This window comes from Harpia harpyja, chromosome 10, assembly GCF_026419915.1.
Source record: "Harpia harpyja isolate bHarHar1 chromosome 10, bHarHar1 primary haplotype, whole genome shotgun sequence".
Lineage (NCBI taxonomy): Eukaryota > Metazoa > Chordata > Aves > Accipitriformes > Accipitridae > Harpia > Harpia harpyja.
The window spans coordinates 28,622,861-28,643,733 of record NC_068949.1 but is presented as its reverse complement, the minus strand read 5'-3'; the positions used below and the strand labels follow the sequence as shown (position 1 = coordinate 28,643,733).

Below are 20,873 nucleotides of genomic sequence, written 5' to 3'. Positions count from 1 at the left end.
TTATATTTGCATTGGATAAAAAAAAAAAAAAAAAAAAAAAAAAGGAAATTGCAGCACTCTCATACAGAAAATTTAAAGACAATATACAGTATATTCTCTTACTGAGATGCTTTGGGAAATAGTACTTCTACAGGAAATTTCAAAACACATTTTGGAATAGAATGATGGTTAATAAAAGCTTTTAACTGAACTTCAAGAGAGACTATTACAATCTCCTATCATAAATCTCACAGGAGAAGCTGAGTAAGAAATAACCATTTCCCATAATATCAGTATTTATACAGTAAGTATTGTCAGCACTTTAAAATAGATTACAAAACACATAATAAAAACAAACACTAAGGAAAAGCCATAAATATCCAGCACTGCACTCTAATGAGCACATGCACAATCCATTTCCACAGCTCACTACAGCAGAATTAGAGAATTATAACAAAATCTGTAAAGTTGAGATTCAGTCAACAGAAAAGTTAATCTTTTTATATAGAAGCCAGCAATAGTACTTTCAAGATTACCATGCAAGCAAGTAAAAATGTGAACTAGAATGCAACAATTGCACTGCACACATGTTCACAAGACACTGCAATCTTAAACAGGTCACTCAGTACTGATTAAAATACAGTTTTGCTTTGCCTTTAATTAATGAGATATATGCAAGGAAAAAACCATTAACCATCTCATTTAGAAATGCAGAAGTCAAATGTTTTCTCCAAGCTCAACAACTCCCAAGCTGTTTCATTTCTTCCTGCATTTTTTTTCTTACTTACAAGTATTGCATTCATTCCTGATGCAATGCCATAGATCAAACCTGAGAGGCGTGCTGCATATGTATACTCTTTTAAATCATCCTTCAATAACCTGATAAACAGGTATGTCATGTTGCAATGGAGAGGATCAGCATAAATGTAGCGACTAACAAAAAGAAAAACAAAATAAATGCTTTGATACCTCAAGCAGTGACAAAGTAATGGATGAAGAAACATGACTGAAGAGTATGTATATGCAGCCTCATGATCAGTAGTTCTTGAACAGGAAAGCTGAAGTGTACCACTTATTTAATAGCATGAAAAGGGGGTCTTCTACCCCATCAGTCAGAAAGTTTTTAGCAGATATCTGACAAACTGAAATAAATATGTAAGCTTGGATTAGGGTTGCTTTTTTCTTTTTTTAAATGGAGGAACAAATCTTACAACTAATTAATTTCATGAATGATATAAAAATAAAGAAGAAAATTTGCTTAATATGAATGGAAAGATTGTTGAAGACTTTGAACAAAATTCAACTTAAAATTCAAATTAAAGAAAGGATGGTTAATAACCAAGATCAAAAGGAGTAACAGCTTTAGACCCATTTTTTAAATAAAAGTCCTTCCATCAAATCAATGTAAAAATGTTGATGAGTGGAAGTAGTTTTAAGGCTCTAAGCTTTTCTTTGATTTGGGTACTTACATACATCCCATAGATGGTATTTTGGAGATCATAGTTCAAGCCAGCTAGTTCTGCTGCATATGCATACTCGTTGAGGGAGTCTTTGAGTAGTTCAAGGTACAAATAGGCCATGTTACAATGCAAGGGATCCACGTAAGCAAATGGGCTGGAAGAAAATGTTGAAAGTAAAATATCCAGTTTAAAATTATTTCTCAGCTTCTTTTGGCCTTTTAAGTTTGATCTGAAGGAAACAATATTTACTGCAAGTACGCTGATGGATCCCATTATGAAGGATTCCTATTTTGAAGCCAAATATGAACATACTGGAAAATAATTATAAACCATTGCTTATGGTTTGAGCGATGCCTAAATATATTGAAGATTCCAGAGATATTCTCTTATTTGTGCTCATAAATCAAGACACGTTATGTTTACTTTGCTGCACAGCCAGAATTCACCAGGAGTAAAATAAACTAAATACACCCTGAATAACCAACATAATTTAATAGACTGAAATGAAAGCCTATGTACTGAATATAATGTAATTAATACTTCTACACTGTCAGAAAACAAAGTAGTTTCTATTACAGAAATTAAGAGATTAGCAATTTCTGGCATGAAAAATATGCAGTACATGCTAAGTTCAGCTCAGGAAAGAAGCATGGCGTATCCATTTTCATACCACCGTAGTTTTTGTGTTATCTTTTTAATGGCAACAACTATACAAGCTCTACTGTTTTTTAGAAGCATCTGATCACATACAATGCTGTTACAAATTTCTCAAAAAGAGAAATGCAACTCTAAGACTCAAGCCATGTTTCACCTGTGGCAATTGTTAATTATCTGTGTGTTTTAAAAATTTGCAAAGTTAAGACAAGTTATTTGTACTATGATTGAATATTTATTTCTAAAGCTTCTGAAGTGCACGTAAATTCATTATCAATTTCACAGAAATAATCAGTAGTATCTAAAACAATCTGCTGTCAGGATATGGCTTGCAATTCAAAACCACGCCATTTGCATTTATTTTCCCTAAGCAGTCACTAATGGTCATATTCTGAGACATGCTATTATATATGTTTACGCCTACATAGCATGGTATTTCGTAGTGTATACCAACATTACTGTAGTAAAACAAAGATCACATCGCCACAACACATGCTGATAACTTTAAAATACATTGCAACGGTATTTTCAAGAAGGTTCCTAGCAGTTTTTAGTAAGGCCTTGATGTCTCCTCCCTTCTAGATTAAGGAAAGGAAGTATGGGAATAGATGTAAAAAAAGAAAAATTAAAAAAAAAAAAAAAATCTATTAGAGAAGCAGAGCCTGCTGTAGTCTGAAATCTTAGCCTAGGATATGCTTTTTTACTACCACTGGGTTAGTTAAAAAAAAAAAAAAAGACTCTGCTATTTGCATTTCTCCCTACAATGAGAATTTCCTAAAACTGAGCAATTTCAATATGCCCAATGATGCAAATCCAATTAATATTGAATTTTTTAATCACGACTGAATTCAAAGCAAGATGTAGGTCAATCCTATGTTATCACAAACCTTCCTCCAAACTCATTATATTATTTTCCATTCTGATACTAGAATAGAGACTTAATCAGTTTGAGTGATTACTATGTCTGTATCAGTTATAACTTCTGTATACTCATTTAGCTGGCAAAGGCCAATAGGGAGTTTTGAAAATAATGAATACTACTAAATCATTAATCCTCAAGTGAAAAATAACAGAAAACAATTATTATAACACTGTTCTGGGATTTGCCTTCTATTACTGACAACTTTGTAAATAAATGCTTATTTGTAGTTTACCATTTTTTTACTAGACTTGTGGAAGCAGAACAACTCAATCACTGATAGTGTATTTGAAAAATCTTAAAGTCTAGTCTTTTCCCCTCTCAAACAGAACTGTAAGTGACATAGCTGGAATCAACACTGAAGTGTTGATCCTGAGTTACCTTACGAGCAACTCAAGTTGCTTGAAATATTTCTTAAACTGGAAGGTAGCAAGTATCCAGTTAAAAATAATTAGCATTATATTTTTAACATTCATCTCTCTAAACCTTGGGAAATTTGAAGTGCAGAGTTTGCAAATACCTTTAGGAAGTTTTTAAAACAACAGCACATTACATTGTTACTTTGCTTCCTTTTAAAGAAGGATCCTTGTTGAGTTCTTAAGTCATAATTCATACAAAAGCAAAAGCTTATCATCATGCTTTAGGCTGGATGATAAGTCCTGCGTCAGAGGTTTTTACTGTGGTGTTTCTTTAATGCAAGACCTGTGCCATGTAGAGATTTTCAGTTTTGGAACAAGGTGACTTCAAGAGATTCATATACTCAGATTGTTCCTACTGGATTTGTATGTTTGAAGGAGAAACCACCCTCATTAACTTCCTCTTAATTCATCTACACAGCAGTTGCTGCTATAACATCTGGGTCAGGAATTCTTCCAAAGATTCGTGATCATCAGGGCTGCAGGCAGAAGAAATCCTCTAGTTTTTCTATCTTACTGAAGCAGTCTGTAGTGTGAACAAATTCTTGTAATCTGCCACACTGCAGCATAGTCATCATATTCTAATCTAGAATTGAGGCTAAAACTTTATGAAAACCAATGTTATTAAGATGGCTTGCTTTACCAATTCACTTGGCCAAAAGAGCTGTGGGTAATTTCATCAAGTCTTATGAATAAACACTATACATTTCACCATTTCCTGCAATGACCATTAGCATTACCAGTCTCAAAAGAGAGAGATTCACTAAGAATCTATCTTAAGTATCAAAACCAGACAAACCTGCTTACAACTTCTTTTGCAGATGATGTACCCAATATTGTCAAAATCTCCTCACATCCATTCATATACAATTACCACCTCATGTTTTTAAAGAAAAAGCAAGAACCCTCGTCCCCAACCCTAAGAAAAAAGCCACCTTTCCACCTATAACCATTCCTAGGAGAAAAGAGGCAAATCATTCTATTACATTAGTCAGCAAAGCTCAAGTACTCCTGGCTTTTAAAAAGGGCTCACTGACATGAAAGCACAAATCTAACTGGGAAAGACTACCACCAAATATCTAGTTGAAGACGTCCCTGGCTCATTGTAGCGGTGGTTGGACTAGATGACCTTTAAAGGTCCCTTCCAACCCAAAGCATTCTATGATTCTACGATATTGTGCGTATGTGTGCATACTTACACCTTTGTGTGCTCTACATAAAATCAATTATTATCTTTTAATCACTCACAAACTGGTATAGAGATTGGATCACTCATAGCTCATTTGGAATTGATTTGAAAAAAACCCCAAAACACAACTATATAACAAACTCAGTGTCCCTCAACAAAATCTTATTTTGGATTTTAGCCAAACATAGTAAAAGCAAAAGCCACCAGGTATGAGCAAAGGTGGCAAAATATTGCAATTGTAGTTACCATTTTGATCTTCCATTTCCTGACACACTGAAGTTGAAACAGTTGTAATGTTTGCCCTATGGTTTCAAAAAGCAAAAAGAAAGAGGAAATGCCCTGGCAACCTATTTTCCCCAACTAGTACCAACACCAGAACCAAGATCTGACACCCTCAGAAAAAACCCTCTACCTAAAATTCTGCCAAGAAAAATTTCAAGTGGTCACTCAAAACAAGGTCTCAACAGTGCATCTATGAGCATCTATCAGAGCCCTCATAATAGCCTTTCCAGCAATATCACTGAATCATTTAATTAGACCAAAGGAGAGTTCCTGAAATTATTTTCACTTTCAGTAGTCCAGCACAGAAATAGCTGCACTCTAAAGACAGCAGTATTTTTTTTTTAATTCAAACGTTAGAAATTATTACTTGAAAGGAACACTAAGAAGGTACATCATCATGCTCACTTTAAAAAAAAAGATAGTTTTCCTGTGACAAAAATAATGCAAGACCAGAATTAACATTACAGCACTTTATCATGCATCTTGAGGTGAGAATCACACATTCATTGATAAAACAGACGGTGTTCTTCTAAAAAAATAAAATAAAAATCAGTTGTTGGTTAAATAAAATGCCACAATTTTAAGCACTTAGAATTTTATCCTGGCTTGCATTATGCAAATTAAAACAGAATTTGAACCTAAAACCATTATCAGAATAGCATTTTATAAAAAACCCACTATCTTAAAATAGTTGCAATTTATTCATTAATTTAAAATAATACACACCCATTTTTAAAGAGGTATACTGCAATATGTAGTAGGTCCTATCGGCAGGCATATTTCAGGTATAGCAAATAAAACATAGAAGAAAACTTGTTTTTAAAGTATTTTTAGATAAACTTTTCCTGTTAATATAGATGGAGCACCTCAAACTGCTTGCTACTCAACTACCGCATAACTTACATGAGCCTTCCTGCTACCTGTATCTTATTGCATATTCCCAAGCAAGAACAAATGTTTTAAAGCCTCAATACATGCAAAAAAGTTTTTGCCACAGAAATGCAGATTCCCAACAAACAACAAACTTCTGGAGAGCAATTTATGTGATATACTTAACAATGCATACCTGAAAAATTCAAAGTTGAGACAAGCTTTTGGCAAAAAAAATTTGTCATCTTGCTTGAACCACAGTTTGCTCATAGCAGTGTCCTGTGTCAAGAAAATAAGTTTTGTTAAGTCACCTAACTTTTAACTGTAACATGTTACACTATTTTAAAAAAAAGTCTCTTCACCACTTCAAATATCAGTTTAGCATTGTCGCCTTAAATTCACATTCTTGCTATATACATTTGTGTATACATCCATCTATCCTTACTGAGATGCTCTTCTTACCCTATGTCACCTTAACAAGCAGTTAAATGGCTGCAGCATTGTGAATGAAGTTATGATCAAAATGGGAAATACTTTTCTAGAGCAGGAGTGATCAAAGAAAGAGTTAGCTTCACAAAATTCCCTACTAATGCTGGCATTAAAAGATGTGCCATTAAGCAGCACTACAGCAGTATATAGTTACATGTTTTACACTAAGAATGTAATTCTGTATTTAATGTTTTCAGTAAAAATTAATGCATTGTATGTTGTTTTAAAGTAACATTGGTAAGAAAAACCACATAAACATTTACAAAAAGTAGTAAAGCTAGTTGGAAATTAGTTAAAAGATCTGTCACCAAAATGTTTTAGAATAATCTCCTAGTACAGGAAAGAATCTAAACAACCTCCTCCATTGTTTCTTCTCCCACAAAAGCCGTGAAAGATACTTTCTCTCTGTTCCAACTCTAGTTAACTTTATCCCCCAACACCTTTTCTTTAAATTGCTATACATAAGAAGAGAGAACTGTTAAATGTAAAATTATTTCTTACTCATATTTTTGAGCAGATGTTCTTTGCTTCTCAGGGATTTGCCATGGTATTTTCCTTCTCCTTTTTGGATAAAAGTCATCTTGTCTCTCACAGCACACCTTCCTCTACACAATATTTGACTCATACTAAAAAGCCAAATTACAGCTTCCCGCTGAGACAAGAGAATTTTTATTCTGTTCAATTGCTACTACACACTTTAGAATACATATTACATCAGGGACAGAATGATAAACAGTAGAGCCTGTCTGTAGTACAGGAGACCTGATCCAATAGCTGGAGATCACTAGCTGCAGACCATAGTAACAATCTGGCCCTCAGGCCAAAGCCCATATCCTAACTGTCCTCTTTCCTGAGGGTTTTTTAGGGCAACATGTGCCATTACAACAAAGGTGACCCAGTGACATAGTGCCAGTGAAAATGGCCATCCTGTTCCTGCACTTATGTTCCCATCCCTCCCCTTCTCCACAACACTGCTCCAGTCCATAGTAAGCTCACTTAGGCATATAAAACAGCAGAAAAATTGCTTTTTTTTTTTTTGTACAGCTCATCTCTGCTGGTTTAGTTCTTGCAATGTTTTGCTGTGAGGTCAGACAAATGCCAGGTCCCACAAAAGCAAAACGGCACAGACATACAGCTGGGGAGAAAATAAAAGAGATGCAGGCAAAATAGATAATGTTTATTTCATCAAAGAAGATTAAAAACATTTTCGCTCAGAAAACATATTTTAAAGGGAAAGGAAAAACTAAAAGCAAATTCATTTCTAAAGCAATGATGCCTTAAAGCAAAGCTTTTGTGTGGATCAATTGCCTAGTTGCTACAGAGACACTGAAGGACCATCAAGTTTCTACAGCAAACCAATTACTGTTACTTAATAGAGCTGTAGTACGTCTCCCCGCTGAGGTTTAAGGTTTCAGTTCAGGATGGACTTAAACATATGCTCCAAGTCCTCCTCTGTTAATAATACAGCTTCAAGCACCGAGCTAAAATGCCCTGTGCAGAACAAATATGTTTTCCTGAAGGATGTCTTTGCACTAAAGTAGACATATTAATCTGGTGTGCAAAAAGTATTCCTGAATTGAGTATTCAAACTGAAGCACAGCATGTAATTGCAGAAGACTTCTCCTATTTATCCTCCAACTAAGCCTAGAACAGAGATGAGCATTAGCAAAGACAACTATGCTGTAGTAGTGAGAAGTAATTTTTAGTAAATTTTAGGTACTCGGAACAACTAAGATTTGCTAAACATATTGATATCATTAAATGATGCTTCCAGGAGACTGGAGAGTGATGTTTATTTACATGTTTACATCGCTCTCCCTTCTTCCATGCAATCACAAGCTTTTTCCATACACAGTTATAAAAGAATAGCTTTATCTACATGCTTGACTTACTGAACACTGCTCAAAAAAATGTAAGAGTGGCAGTCACCCTTCTGCTGAATAAACAGCTTTAATACTATTTCTATCAATTGTTAACACACTTTCAAAAGGGCAAAGAGAGTTCAAGCTGTTTGTAGATTCATTTTTGTAGGAACCCAATGTCATGGTTTAACCCCAGCCAGCAACTAAGCACCACGCAGCTGCTCACTCACTCCCCCCCACCCAGTGGGATGGGGGAGAGAATACGAAAAAAAGATAAGAACAGTTTAATAGAACAGACAGGAAGAAACTAATAATGATAATAATAACAATAATAAAATGACAATAATGATAATACAAGGATTGGTATGTACAAAACAAGTGATGCACAATGCAATTGCTCACCACTCACTGACCGATGCCGAGTTAGTTCCCGAGCAGTAATCCCCCTCCAGACCAACTCCCCCCAGTTTATATACTGGGCATGACATCACATGGCATGGAATGCCCCTTTGGCCAGTTTGGGTCAGGTGCCCTGGCTGTGTCCCCTCCCAACTTCTTGTGCCCCTCCAGCCTTCTTGCTGGTTGGGCATGAGAAGCTGAAAAAATCCTTGACTTAGTCTAAACACAACAACAACTGAAAACATCAGTGTGTTATCAACATTCTTCTCATACTGAATCCAAAACATAACACTATACCAGCTACTAGGAAGAAAATTAACTCTATCCCAGCTGAAACCAGGACACCAAATAGTCATAATCCAAAGTTTATCAAGAATTAACTTTCGACTGTCTTTCTAGCAATATCTAGTCATTTTTTAATTTTTTGTTTATTATACTTTGGAACATGACACGATCTGTATTTTAAAAACACATAGGAATTAACTGCTAACTTCCCAGAACATTAGCTAACAAACGGAACAAATACAGACAGCTTACCTTGACAAGGGCAGGGTACTGTGTCGCATCTTTTTCCAATGGCAAAATCTCAAAGTTAGTAGGAATAAACTCATTCTTCATTGGAAGCTTGAATTTCCCATTGAGGTCAGCATTTTGCCATTTCTAGATAAACAGGAGAAACAATGAGGCTAAGTAGAATTTCTGCTTAATTAATGGTTATATACTTATTTATTTTATGCTGTAACAAAAGATTTTAAAATGTGTTCCACTAGCTTATGTGTAAATACTACTAAGATAACAGGGAAAGAGAGAAATATCTAGGAAACCAGGTTGGAGTAGGCTATCAGCAGGATGAAGGAGGAGGAAGACAAAAGATAAAAAGTAATTTTGAAAAGTTTACAGTAGAGTGGAAGGTGGTTCTATGTCTCACCTTTTCTGCTACTGTGAACTCTAATTGAAGGTATTAAACTAAATACATAAGCAATAATTCTAATCAAGAACATAGGTATGGACAACCTAAAGGAAGTGAAGTGTTCCTACGCAACGTCTGTTCAAAGCATGCTCGGCAGGTCCAGTTTAGCTCTAGGGTGTATTTTACACCCATCTCTTAAAAGAATAGATCAATAACAAGTTTCAATAAGGACGTGCCCAACTCCTTTGTTGGACTTCTGATTTTTAGAAGCTCATTTAATTGGAAAAATACACTTATTTTCTAAGTTGCAAAAATCAATTTCAGAAACACAGTTAGATATCGCAGTTATAAAAAGATTCCGTTCCTAAGAACAGATTAGTTCATTAACATTTAATAGAGACTTTTAAGTTTTAAAAAGTTTATGCTTACATTTTTAAGTAGCCACTGCATATTATGGCTCTTTTACAACAAAAATGGTATAACATTCCCTGTACTTAACATGGTTTAAAACCATTAAAACATCTGTCCTATGTAATAAATATTTGAAATCTAAAGACTAACGCAAGATCCTTACTTCTCATAATATTAAACAGACTCATTGTACAATTTTCATGCTATATAGAGCAACAGATTTAAGTTCTCCCTTCAACTAAATGGAAAGCTATGATAAAGAATTTACCACTGTCTTCACTTGCAGATATTAGAATATATTAGAAGTTTTAACATACCTTAATAACTTCATCAGAAATTGCTTCTTGTTTGTACTGTGTTCCATACCAGTCTTCTGTTCGATCAGTTTTTCCTTCAAAAGACTTGGAAACTATTGCAACTCTGAAAACAAAGAGACAAAGCACTTTGGCATGAATGCGTCTGAGAAAAGACTGTGAGAAATTATTCAGAGCCCTATTTCTGTTCCATCACTAGAATGCATTTATTGGTCCCTGGAAAATTACAGAGCGCATTTGGATAGCAAGTATACGTATACTGAACTACACACTAAAGTTAACCATGAAATCAGGTTACCAGCATAATTTAGTTTTACTGTTTTTTCTAAAGTGTTACAACCTAGACTTACACACAAATATTGTTGCACGCAATTTCTATTTTTTAGCCTTTGTCCTTGTTCCAGAAAACACAGAAAGCAGTCCTTGAGATGTTCTACAAAATTGATGAAGTGACAACATTTTTCATACCACCTATATCAACATTCGGATATGTGAAAATACTGACTATAGAAATTTTATGCCAGACCTAGCGTTTTAGATTACGTCATTGCAGTTTCACTCTCCTATTCATAAGCTGATAGTAAGAGGGTTTCTTCATTTTGAATCATTCTCATATTCTCATTTCAGATTGATACCTGTTTCTCCCCTTTTTTTTGTTTTGGTTTGGGTTTTTTGAGGGGAAGGGAAGAAAAGCAGGAAGATTAATGTATTTTACAGTCAGTACAACAGAATTATACTCAGTTAGAAACCTGAATCATAGAATACCTCAAGTTGGAAGGAGCCCATAAGGATCATCTGAGTTCAGTTCCCTGCTTCTCACAGGACTACCTAAAACTAAACCATATGACTAAAAGCATCATCCAGACACACCTTGAACTAAAGAATACACCTAAATAAAAGGAAATCCAGGATAAAGAAAATTACAAACTTATCAGTATTTTTTCACACTCTTCATAATAGGTATCAAGAAAACTCCTTTAATTCTTTTTATCAACCTACAACACAAAAAGAGTATTCAATGGAAGTAAGTAGCTAGCTTTAAGAGTAAATAGATGTTTATAAGAATTCTGAAATGGTCAAAAAAGGTAGCACAATTACCTCCTACATATATGTAACAATCTGTAGATGTTGAATAGCACAGTAGCGAACTTTGTCAAATCTTGTGCAGATGGCTAAAATGCACATTAAAACATCGAAATATATGCATTGTAAGTGTTCTTTTTTTAATCACAATATCTTCAGGCCAGGAACATTCTGTTGTTTATTTCTAATGTGCATGGCAAAGTGGGGTGTAAATCAAACAGGCATATGGATGTGCCTCAAACTATAGTATTTTACTTTACAAATACGTTAATGGAGAATACCCTTGGGATGAATTTTGCAATACATTGAAAAGTTTAAATATGTGGACTATCAATATTGTAAATGCCTATGTCCTCATCCTTCGTCATCTAATGTTTACACATTGTAAACGACTAAATGATCCAAGGTAGTTGAAAAAAACAGGATTCTGCTGTATTTAGTTCCAGATTCCCCTACTATGAAGATTTTCAAATTATTAATAAAATCCGTGCATTGCAATTCGAGTAGCAGAACAGTGGGGTAAATAGCTAGCATTAGATGCATTTAAATAAATGACAAGTACATCTCATAGTCACATGGGACTGTAAAGACAATCTCTAGCAATAGATTCAAAAATTGAAGTAGGACTTGAACCACAGACTGGCTAATTTCGAGACAATATTTTAAATCATACACACTAAAGAGGGGCAATCAAATCTCATGTTTCAGGGATGCAGATTTCCTCTGGGTTGAGGAAGGGAGAAATTTTTACTCCCCACCTTTTAAAGCACCACACGATTAGCATGAACACACATACACATACAAACAACCTCCACTCCTCTGCAGAAGTTATGCAATATCCAAACTAGAATGAGAATATTCATCTTTAAGAGATACATTATTTCATCTCTCATTGTAAATGGCAATAGAAATGGTTAACATTTTTATTGTGACTTCATATAAAATGGTTTCATACCTGTTTACACATTAGATCTGTTTCATTTTTAATACAAAAGGAACAATACTAAATAAATATTCAGCAAAGAACTAAGCACTTTAATCCTAGAGAATATTCGTTCTTGCAACGCAGCAGACACTAGCTCGGTCAAGAAGGTGAAATCTATTAGGGAGATTGTTGCTTACATTAAAATGACCCATAGAAATATTCTATTACATTTTGCATTTTATCTTGGACAGCTGGCGAGCAAAAGCTCCATCGTGTGCAGATGAAGTTGCTAAGAGACTATAAAAACATAAAGCCTATTAGAATTTCAGAGCAACCTACCAGGCCTTTCCATCCATTAAATAAAAAGTAAAAACTAAAAAAAAAAAAAAAAAAAAAGAGAGAGAAAAAAAGAGTCTTAAGCTACAAGATTATCCTGATAAAACTCCAATAATCATGCAGTCTGAGGAGCAAGACAAAGGTGTTTTATGATATAATACACAGATGTCTGTTACTTAACATTCCCTCCTTCTACCCTTCTCCAACGTACCGATGCTCAAGTAGTAGTGACAATCCAAGCACCCAAACATTTGCTGTAGGAACATACTAAAATTAAAGAGCTAAAAATAATTGTCTGCTCAACGTATAGAAAATGAAATTGTGGAAATCTGCATTGCAATTCTTCAAGCAGTTCTGCTTCAAGGGATCCTCCTGCCCTCCCTATACTCCAAATCACTACTAGAATGATTACTTAAATTTTGAGCTCTCAGAAACATTCCCACAACCACATGAAACAAACCAAAAGGCATTTCATCTGCCTGAGACTTACAAGCTAAACCAAGATACAAGCACCTACAGTAATGAACACCAGGACAGGAAAAGAAGAGGGGAAAAGCAGCACCACAGATAGAAATACAATGCCATGCAGTTATTTAAATGTATCATGATGCACCTTTAAAGTTACCAATTATGTAATGTTACTTTTGCTTTTCATTTCTGTGTTGTGCTGTATAGCACTATGAACATCCACATGGTTTAAGACAGCATTGAAATGCACTGGAAAAGCAAGACAGGCAATCAGGCAATCTTTTATAGGACCTGCTTATAACAAATTTAAGCTCAACCAGTGCAATTAGGCTTCCGAGCCATTCATGAACATGGAACACAGCTGAAACTATAAATGCAATTTACTTCTATATGTACACTCTTGTACATGCAAACTGTTGTAGTCCTCATTTATGGTCAATTTTCAAAAACAAGCACAATTTCTATAATGTGATACTTATTTACTAGATACCATCTTCTTTTTCACTCTCCTGAAATCTAAAATGAAGCTACAAGTGATGGATCCACAGAAGAGTGTTACTTGGGAAGAGAATACATGCTTTAAAATGAATGTACTTCCAGGAAAGATTATCAACCATTATATTCCAGATTTACATAATAAAACTCAAGCTTCTAAGGGTGAAAAAGTAATTAGACCACAGTATTTGTGATATTAGTAACAGATGTGTCAAAGCAAATTTGCTGCAGAAAAAAAGAATTTATACTTAAAAAGGAACAATTGCTTTTTTTAGGAACTAATTTAAACTTTGTCTTCCAAATAATGATATTGTCAAATAATGGAAAAAATTACACGTATCTTACTCAAATGCATAAAATAACACGACTGAGACAAAACCAGCAAAAGCCTAGATTTGTTTATAACATCCCCCCAAAACAATCAGTAAAACTGATACAAGACAATATAAGCTACTCAAAGCCACTTCCACACAGATCTCATTAGGAAACAGAATAAAACGTGCAGAGAGATGTTGCTGGGGTGCAGCATTCTAATCATTCTCCAGGAACACAAGTTATTTGTTAGCGTTCAATAAAACTAAGTTTCTACAAACACAATGATTTGTGGGCAGAAATAAGTGAACAAATTGTGATTTTCAAAATCTTTACTCAGATACAATGCAATTAACAAACACATACATTCCATATTTGTAACATGTTTATCATCAGGGATGAGGATCGCTGACTGCATTGAAATAACTGTTTGTTCAGTATCAGTAAAATTCCAGCCCTTAGAAATTTCTGTATCAACATTTTTGGCATTCATTTTATTTTTCTTCCCACTAGGATAGTACTAGTGCTGCACTTCAGATATGGAGAGAGGAAAAAAGTCCATTTACTATCCAGGGGAAAATGTTCTTTAGTTGCTTAATCTGATGAGTCACTAGCTTCTTAAATTTTAATAAGAGCATTTATTCTGCAGATGATGAGGGGGAAAAAATTGTATTGGAAATGATGGGAAAATTACATTTTTCAGCTAAGACTGCAACACATGCCAAGTCTATTCCCTTATCTTCACAGATGGCTGGCAAAACCCAATGCAGTTTGAGCAAGTAAAAATGATACTTACATCTTAAAAAGGTTTCTCTCTCAGGGAAACTAAGCCAGTAAATGCAACAAGTAGTATGCGAGGGCGGGAGAAGGGAGGAGAATATGAAAACTTCCTGTTATGGTTCAGTCAAATAGAAGCACATATGGATACTTGCTACCATCTGTGAGTATGAATATTTTTCCATACTTTTTAAAAAACACAGTTTGTTAAGAAAATAACAGTCAAAAAGCTAAACTTTTAACAAAGATGTTGAACTGTAGTCTCTAACTGTGAATGCAGCTACCCCAATATAGATATGTCAAGAAAAGTCCTTAGTGTAGGTGAATTCCAATAGGGTTATGGAAAGGAAATGATAAATAAAACCATGATACAAAGGAAAAATTCAAATCAATGGAGACTAAACCATTGCAAGACATAATTTATGCAAGGCATAAAACAGACAAACAAACAAAAAAACACACAGAAAAAAAAACAACAGGCAAAGTTAGGATGATGTGGCACATACTAATTCTTTCATAAAAAGGGAGAACAGAAAGGTAAACATGAACATAAATATTAGTAAATGGCAGATAACCAGAACACTTACAGATATTTAAAAGCACACGTCCACAGTTTTTTATTAGTGTATACAATTTGCTCAAGGAAACACAAAAGAAGGAAATGAGCTACTGGACTGATAGTTTACTACATGCATATAGATACAGGTGTAATATAAAAGACTAAAACACAAAGGGGACCCTTTTATTAACATCTATAATCTCAATTCTTTCAAGAGAGCCCACTAAAAATGCAAATCCACAGTAGCTTTCTCAAATCTTTGTAACATACCATGAAATCACTTCTAGTGATATTTAACTAAGTTCCCCCCCGCACAAGATATTTTATCTTGCTAGCAATTTAAAATAAAAGATACTATAAAATTATATTCCTTGTTGTATTTTACTATACTTTGAAGTATCTTAGTTAAGAAAAGGATGAAAAAATTCCTCATTCATTTCATTCTACTTTTAATTTCAAAAGATAAGTGCTTAAAATGTGTCTAAAAGGAATATAGTACTATATACAAGTTAATATTTTGTTTCAATCACATGAAAATAGTCTAATTAGATCTTTAAACACCTCATGCCCTGAATAAAACCATGTAATTCCCACTAAAATTGACAGGACTCAGACTTTTACACCTGAGAAAAATCAGCTTGCAATATTATCATGGAAGCTACATAGAAGCAAACTATAACTTTTGAGTCTACACTGAAAAAAAATGTATCATTTAGAGAAGCAGGAAAAAGCAAGAGGACACTTAAGAATCTTAAATTTGGTTTGATGTTTTGGGTTTCTTTTTATAAGTTATAGTTTTGGAGAAGAAAAATAGTCTGAACATAAGAACTAAAATGTGAAGGTATAGTTGCTATGGCAATAGCAAACACTAGCATGGTTTTAGTCTACACATAATAACCAATAAATTTATCATTACTCTGACCATATACCATTCAAACTCAAAGTATGCCTGCTGCTACATCATTATAGGCCTCCTGCAGGCCTCATTCGATCCACGTTAGAACATCAGTGCTTTGACAAATTCCGCTTTTAGAACTGCATTTAATCAGCCTTTGGTCACTCTCTAATTTGTACATATTTGTATTCAAGCCTTAACAGGCCAGCTGTAGGCACAGCTGTGGGTATTTAAGCTTCAGAGAACTAACCCCTTGTATTTACTATCTTTAAGCCCTACTAAAATCTCTGCAACAAAAAGAATATATAATTTCTTTAACAATAAACTGAAAAGGCCATAAACCCAGGTATATTCCAGTTTTGAAAGTCCCTTTATCTCCCAATAGTTAGCTTTTTTATTCAAATGCTTAAAATTATATAATCATTATAATCTATTTCTTAAGCCAGGTAAAGTGAAAAGGCGATGTAGTTAGTCCTGAAGGAAGATTAAACGCAACATATTTCTTCCAGCATCCAAAAAGAAAGCACAGTAACAACAAGCTATAAGAAAGCTGGGTGAGACCCAAGATATTTAAAGCCCAAGATTACACGGAAACCCACGCGCACAGAAGTTACTAGATGACCATCCCTCTCTGATAACAAGCTTGCTTTCTTCAGTCACCATGCCACCATCACTCTTCCATTATGAAAACTTTTGAGACCTTCCTAGACTGAAACACACAGCTATTCTATGAAATTTAGTTTCCAAAACACCCCCACCACTGTGCCTCTCCAGACTAAATGTACTACACTTCGCTACTTGAACAGTCACATACACAGCATTCAAAACAGGCTGAATGTGAAAAGCTGAGATAAAAAAAACCAAACCTATCTCTATTATCTGAAGGATCAATGCTTCCCAGTTGCTTCAAATACTAAAGCTGATCATCTTCAGTTGGTATTTGCTCTAGATGTGTTCCATCTTGGAAAAAAAATCCTTTTTTTTTAATTTAAAATTAATCCACAATTACCAAGTGTAGAGAATATTCCCATCTCCAGCAAATCACTTTGTCAAATGCAAGAAGACTGATGTAACCCTACAAAATTACTATGAATAAAAGATACATATAATAGTAAACAATTATTTTCTTTGGTTACTGATGTTTCAAATAAGTTACAGTTAAATTCAATATCTTTTTAGAATTACTTTTTCCTCTCTCTCTAGTAAGATTCTTGCTTATCTTGCTCTTTTCTTGACACCCCTCCCCGCTTTTTTTTAACCGAGGACAAAGACGAATACAGAATGGCAACTGCAAGTGCAAATATGGGCTTATATTAACTAAAATAAAAACACATTGTGAAATGGCTGTTTAGTATACATTTGAATGAAGCACACTACGTAACATTCTAAATTCTTCTAAAAATTGTCACCTCTATTCCTGTGCTTCTGACCACATTCTATAGACTTGAATTTTCTCCCTCTACCTGTATTCTCTACACTTTCCTTTCTCACACTAATACCTTTTGAACAAGGTTAATTATGGCTATTTTATGCTGAAGTACTGTCACCTGGAAGGGAGTGTGAAAAGGCTGGCATAGCCAACAGGAGTAACACAGAAAACTGATGAGTGATCTGTGGCACCCAGCAGCATCTGATAAGCTGAAAGAGTCTATGAATGTATTTACATATATTAACTTCCTCTAGCAATTTTTGAAAATTTAAGCAAGCAGATGCTTTGGAAGTTCTCTGGCTAATAACAAAGACTCAATTTACATTGTGAAAGGTATCCTTCCCTAAGATAATATTGACTGTTTTCTTGCAATGTTAAGAGCCACATTTTAAAGCTATGCAAAGCTATAATAAACATCAGATCTGATTAAGCACCTGTAGCTTGTTTACTAAATCAGTATAAAAAATGGCTTACCTATTGCTTGTAAGCAATTCTAAAACCAGTTAAAAGTTCAAATTCATGTGGAATTTGGTTAAGCTTTCTTCAGAGAAGTAGTAACTATATATTCTCTTTTAACTACTAAAAACAGTCTTTATATTAAAGGTAAGCTCTTGTATCAAATTTCCAAGAAGTTGGGTGGTAGATCAACATGAAAATACATTCAAAATAGAATTATTTAATACAATAGGAAAGAGAACCTGGAAATTTTCTTTAAAGTATTGTTTTTCAAAATATTATCTCTTGAAATATTCAAGCTTCAGTTACAGTATCCCACACACATTACACATAGATGCACACCCACACACAAAGATATAGGCCCTTCTTTAAAGGGCATTAATTACTATGGCAACTACTGTCACTGACATAGGCAGCTCCATTTATTTTATCATTACTTGTATACCCCTAGAAACACCAGAACCCCACGACATTTGCAAATACAGTTCATAATCCAATTTTATCTTACTTTATCCAATAATTATTTGAAATGTACCATCCTGAAAATAAAGTAACATGCATCTTAAACTAAATGAATATACAAGACAGATTTTGTCATACAAGCAGAGTGAAGATTCGTGCCCAAACTTTTAAGTAATTCACAGTAATTTCAGAAGGCTGAAATATATAAACTCTAGAAATATATGAATGCATGCCTCGCTGGCCTTGTATATCCAACAGTGTCTGAAAATTTCAGTGTGGATCATATTCAGAAACAGACACCCCACCCCCAAAATCATTATTTTTTGTATTATATATGTGGCTTCCAAAACACTGATAAACAAGTGTTCAAATACAGTAAGACTGATATACAGAATCCCAAGCAAGAGCTTGTTTCTGTGTTTTCATACATTTTAATAATATATCTACACCACTAATTTAATACTGCAATTTATTACAATATACACAAAAGATATATTAAAAGAACCAAACTGAAAAATAAAAAAGAAAAGAAAAGAAAATTCAGGCTCCAAAGTGCTAGTATAACTGTTGCCCATTCAACCTTCTAGTAATTAAGATTGTACCACATTACACATACATATAAATATATACACACAAATTTACATATTGTCCTACTGAACCTCTGCCCTCTTCAGTGCGCAGAATTAAGAAACAGGTAATCAATATTTTATGTTTTACTCAAAGCATGACTCAACTTCTTCTCTTTCCAATATTCACCTCTTTCTCTAAATAAATAGAATTACTAAAATGCTTCTTCTGCAACATCAGTGTTACAGGAACTAATTTCATATTTTTAAAATATCCCAAGAGACATTATTTTCAGAGATAGGAAGCCGAGGCATATAGAGATCCACAAAGTTATACAGTACCCATTCATTTTAGATAGTAACCTTAAGATTTTTTTTTTTTTTTAATTCTGTGCATTGTATAGTACCTCATACATTAAAAGCAAAGCTTCTGTTGAGTTGTTTGTGGATTCAGGTGCGCAGCAATCCCTCTAATTAGGCCTTACGATTTTAGGCATACTCAAGAAAATAAAAAGGAATGAGTAATTACTGGCTTGCTGTGAAAAGTTTGTTTTAGGAGCTTGTCTTGTGCCATTTAGGAAGCTTGTGACAAAGCAAAGATACTCAGTTCTCCTGGGCAGCATTGAACGGTCTTAACCTTGAACCTCTACTTTCCTCTTTCTGCAGACTCCTGTTACTTTCATTACACAACTTCCAACTACATTGGTAGGTTAGGCAGAGCAATACATGGTACTGACATCTTATCATGTAATTCCAGAACATTTCTATTCTTTAAGAACTGAAACAGAAGTTGTATGGGGGAAGAAAAAAAAAAGGAAAAAAGCATACATCTCCAGAAAGCAAAAACAAACAAGGAAAAAAGCATACATCTCCAGAAAGCAAAAACAAACAAGGAAAAAAGCATACATCTCCAGAAAGCAAAAACAAACAAACAAAAAAGCAAGACTTGGTAAACTTTAGTTTCTTTGCCCTTTGTAGACTACACTGCACTTAGTCTGCACAGGCTTTTCTGCTCAGTTCCTCCAGGTTTGGTCCCATCAGTTCTGCCGCTGTCCTACCTCAGGCTCCTTGTCTTGGACGTCTTTGCCTCTTCTGTTTGCCCTGTTTCCATGATTCAAGACTCTCAGCTGAATATCCTTGCTAAGCCTGACAATCTTTTCTTCTAGACTTGCTCTCTTACCTCCACTCTGCCTGTAAGTCCCAATTCCTATCCCCCTCTCATTTTTTTGTCCAATCTGCACTTAACCATCCCCAGCTGTTCCACTAGCCACCCTCTCTATCCATCCTTGACTGACATACCAGCTCCCCACAGCTGCCAATATCCCCGCTTAAATTACCCCCATGATGTCCTTTGCCAGCTCTCTTACCCCAGGCTCTTCCCCCCTTCCTTAACCATTTGCCCAGCCCTTCCTCCTCCTCAATTAATATGCCCTTTTTTCACCTGCCCTCATTTTCTTCTCTACAGCTTCCAGATTTCTTCACTTGTAAATCATCATCTCAGCAAAGTGTTATTTCCCTTCTCCTGGTCACACTAGATATTCAAATAGACATGGGGTACATTTGTTCTTTCAGCCTTTCTTTTCTACCCTGCATGGGTGACAACAGAAGATCCTCAAAAGCACAGGGGAGAGGTTTCCCCTTTTCCTTTCAACATCTATTCTGACCAATTACTGAGCCCTGAAATTTGTACTGCAGCATGCTCACTCTGCAAAGAAAGCACGTGCAGCATGGTCACACTCATATCAAAGAGATGCTCTGGAAGTCTGAGAGATTTTAGCAGCTAAAGGCACAGCTATTTCTACCCACATAAATTGATATTTTTCAGAGGGTCTGCTAATCTGCACAAAGTTTTGTAGCTCTCCACAGGGAAAATAAAATATATTCAGCAGATAAAAGCCATCCTCTTAACAGATTTCCAGACTTAGCTCCAGATTATGAATATTAGAGCATTCCATA

General features: G+C 34.7%; 1 protein-coding gene across 4 annotated transcripts in view; it reads right to left on the bottom strand.

Moving 5' to 3' along the window:
- Nucleotides 1-20,873, bottom strand: part of IDE (insulin degrading enzyme) — a 72,499-nt gene that overhangs the window by 23,296 nt on the left and 28,330 nt on the right. For 3 of the 4 annotated variants that reach the window (XM_052799862.1, XM_052799863.1, XM_052799859.1), the window contains exons 12-15: nt 10,158-10,260; nt 9,057-9,179; nt 5,966-6,048; nt 1,449-1,593 (exon numbers count right to left, since the gene is read on the bottom strand). In XM_052799862.1, the coding sequence (XP_052655822.1) occupies nt 1,449-1,593; nt 5,966-6,048; nt 9,057-9,179; nt 10,158-10,260 (454 nt within the window). Of the gene's footprint in view, nt 1-767; nt 913-1,448; nt 1,594-5,965; nt 6,049-9,056; nt 9,180-10,157; nt 10,261-20,873 lie in introns of all 4 variants that reach the window. The other variant, XM_052799861.1, reaches the window with a different exon arrangement.